This window comes from Octopus bimaculoides, chromosome 13, assembly GCF_001194135.2.
Source record: "Octopus bimaculoides isolate UCB-OBI-ISO-001 chromosome 13, ASM119413v2, whole genome shotgun sequence".
NCBI lineage: Eukaryota > Metazoa > Mollusca > Cephalopoda > Octopoda > Octopodidae > Octopus > Octopus bimaculoides.
Genome location: NC_068993.1, coordinates 34959566 through 34961909, shown reverse-complemented (window position 1 = coordinate 34961909; position 2344 = coordinate 34959566). Strand labels below are relative to the sequence as shown.

General features: G+C 27.2%; 1 protein-coding gene across 2 annotated transcripts in view; it reads left to right on the top strand.

Moving 5' to 3' along the window:
• LOC106880606 (glutamate receptor ionotropic, NMDA 3A) overlaps positions 1-2292 on the top strand; it is an 847266-nt gene extending 844974 nt beyond the window's left edge. For both annotated transcript variants that reach the window (XM_052972428.1, XM_052972427.1), the window contains one exon: positions 1181-2292. In XM_052972428.1, the coding sequence (XP_052828388.1) occupies positions 1181-2048 (868 nt within the window). In that variant the 3' untranslated portion in view covers positions 2049-2292. The remainder of the gene's footprint in view (positions 1-1180) is intronic.
• The last annotated feature ends 52 nt before the right edge of the window (positions 2293-2344 follow it).

Sequence of the window (2344 nt, the reverse complement as noted above, 5' to 3'; positions counted from 1 at the left end):
TTATTGATTACAAATATACTTGGTCTCTATTCTTCTTCTATGCTTTCATATTGCCAGATCATTACCGTAAACTGTATTTTCATGTTCACTTTATATTTATTTATGAATTATTAAAAGATGGTTTCATTCTCAATGATATAACCTCATTAATATTATGTCATTTTACACAATACTAATGTGTAGTTATCATTATAAATTGGTTTCATTTCAAGTCATTTCAAAATTGTTATTTCACAAAATTATGTTAAATATTTTTGTTTTTGATTAATACACTTTGTACCTATCATGCATAAATTGTTATAGTTATTGTTGCAACTGTTATTATTGTTATTATTATTATTATTATTATTATTATATATTATTATTATTATTATTATCAGCGGTCTTGTTATTATTATTATTATTGTTGTTTTTGTTATTCATATAATAATAATTATTATTATTATTTTCGTTTTTGATGTTGTTGCTTTGTTCTACATGAGCTGTTTCAAGTTTCATTCAGAGACCTCAAGTAACAGCAAGTCAGTCCTTTTACAGAAGGTGTTATTTATGATAAGCAATGATATATTAAAAAAAAAAAAAAAGAGGCTAAATAAGATTCTGCTAAAAGTTTATATATTTACAGTTTTATCATTATCATTATTATTATTATCATTATTATTATCATTATTATTATCATTATTATTATCATTATTATTATTATTATCATTATTATTATTATCATCATCATTATTATCATCATCATTATTATCATCATCATCATTATCATCATCATCATTATTATCATCATCATTATCATCATCATTATCATCATCATCATCATCATCATAATTATTATTATTATTATTATTATCATTATTATTATTATTATCATTATTATTATTATTATCATTTTCATTATTATTATTATTATTATTATTGTTATTATTATCATTATTGTTATTATTTGTTGTTGTTATTGTTATCATTATTGTTACTGTTATTACTCTGTAATGATTGCATATTTGTTGAAATATAATTCCAAAGAAATTAAGGACACTGTGTGACATTAACTTTTTTCTTTCTTCTCTTTTTTTCTTGCTTTTTTTTCTTGGTTCTTCATTGGCTTCACCTTTATGCTGAATTGGACATAAATTGAAAAAAAAAAATATCCTGTGCTGCACTGAAATGAAAACTTCAGGATGCAAGATTTGAAAGATAACAATTTGATTGATGATTCCAGTACAGCAGCTCCAGAAATCATCGAAATACCATTGAGAGACTTATGCACAAATATTGACCTTGAAGCTCTTCGCAAACAAAATGAACCTGTTGATGGTGATGATGATTGGCCAATAACATGGCAAGAAGATTGGCTATTATCTGACCATGATGAAACTGTACCATTAAATGCTGACAACAGTTCATCACAACCACAAATCTGTCAGAGTGACTGCACACTGTTATTAGAAAGCCCCGCAAAAAGGGGTCCCAATACACCAAGTAAAACTTCTTTGGTGGATTCAGAAACTTTTAGCATGGGTGAAGTAAACTCGGCAATTGTATCTGACGAATGCAACATTGACTTAAATCTCGATGTAGAAGAAGACCAGCAAAGTGACAGGACTTTAGTATGCCCAAGGCAATCGAGTCCACGTGTTCGCTTTGCTGATAATATTATCAATGGTCGTTTATCATGCAGTGATTTATCGTGCATGCCAGGGGAGGTCCCCAACAATGTCTACGATAGCAAGTATTGCAAACGGAAGTCGAGCTGGTGCGAGGACCGCAATAATATCCTCGCTTCGGTTGGCTCAAAGAACACAAGAGTTCTGCCAATGAAAAATAACAAATTTAAATCTCTCATCTGGAAGCGGCCCTCGTTGCAGGATCAACTTCTGCCCTCAATGCAAGCAGGTTTCTGCGTAGAAAATATTACAAAAGAAGAATTATTGGTGATGTGGAAGACATCAGAAATTGAGTTGACAAAGCGTTTGGAAAAAGCATTAAAAGAAAAGGCAAAACTAGAAGAAAAACTTGCTGATTTAGAATTTGGTTCTCTTGTTTAACAAAAAAATAAATAAATAAATAAAACAATAAAAAATAAAAATTAAATAAAATAATGTTAATGAATAAATAAAATAAACAAACACAAAAAAACAATGAGAACAAAGAAATAAATAAACAAAAATAACAAAATTAACACAAAAAAGTTGACTGTATTTACATTTTTTACTTGAGAACAAAAAGAAAAAAAAAAAAATTATATGTTGATAATTCTAGTGTAAAAGAAGCAGAAATGGAAGGATTACATTGCACGTATATATATATATATATATATATATATATATATATATATATATAT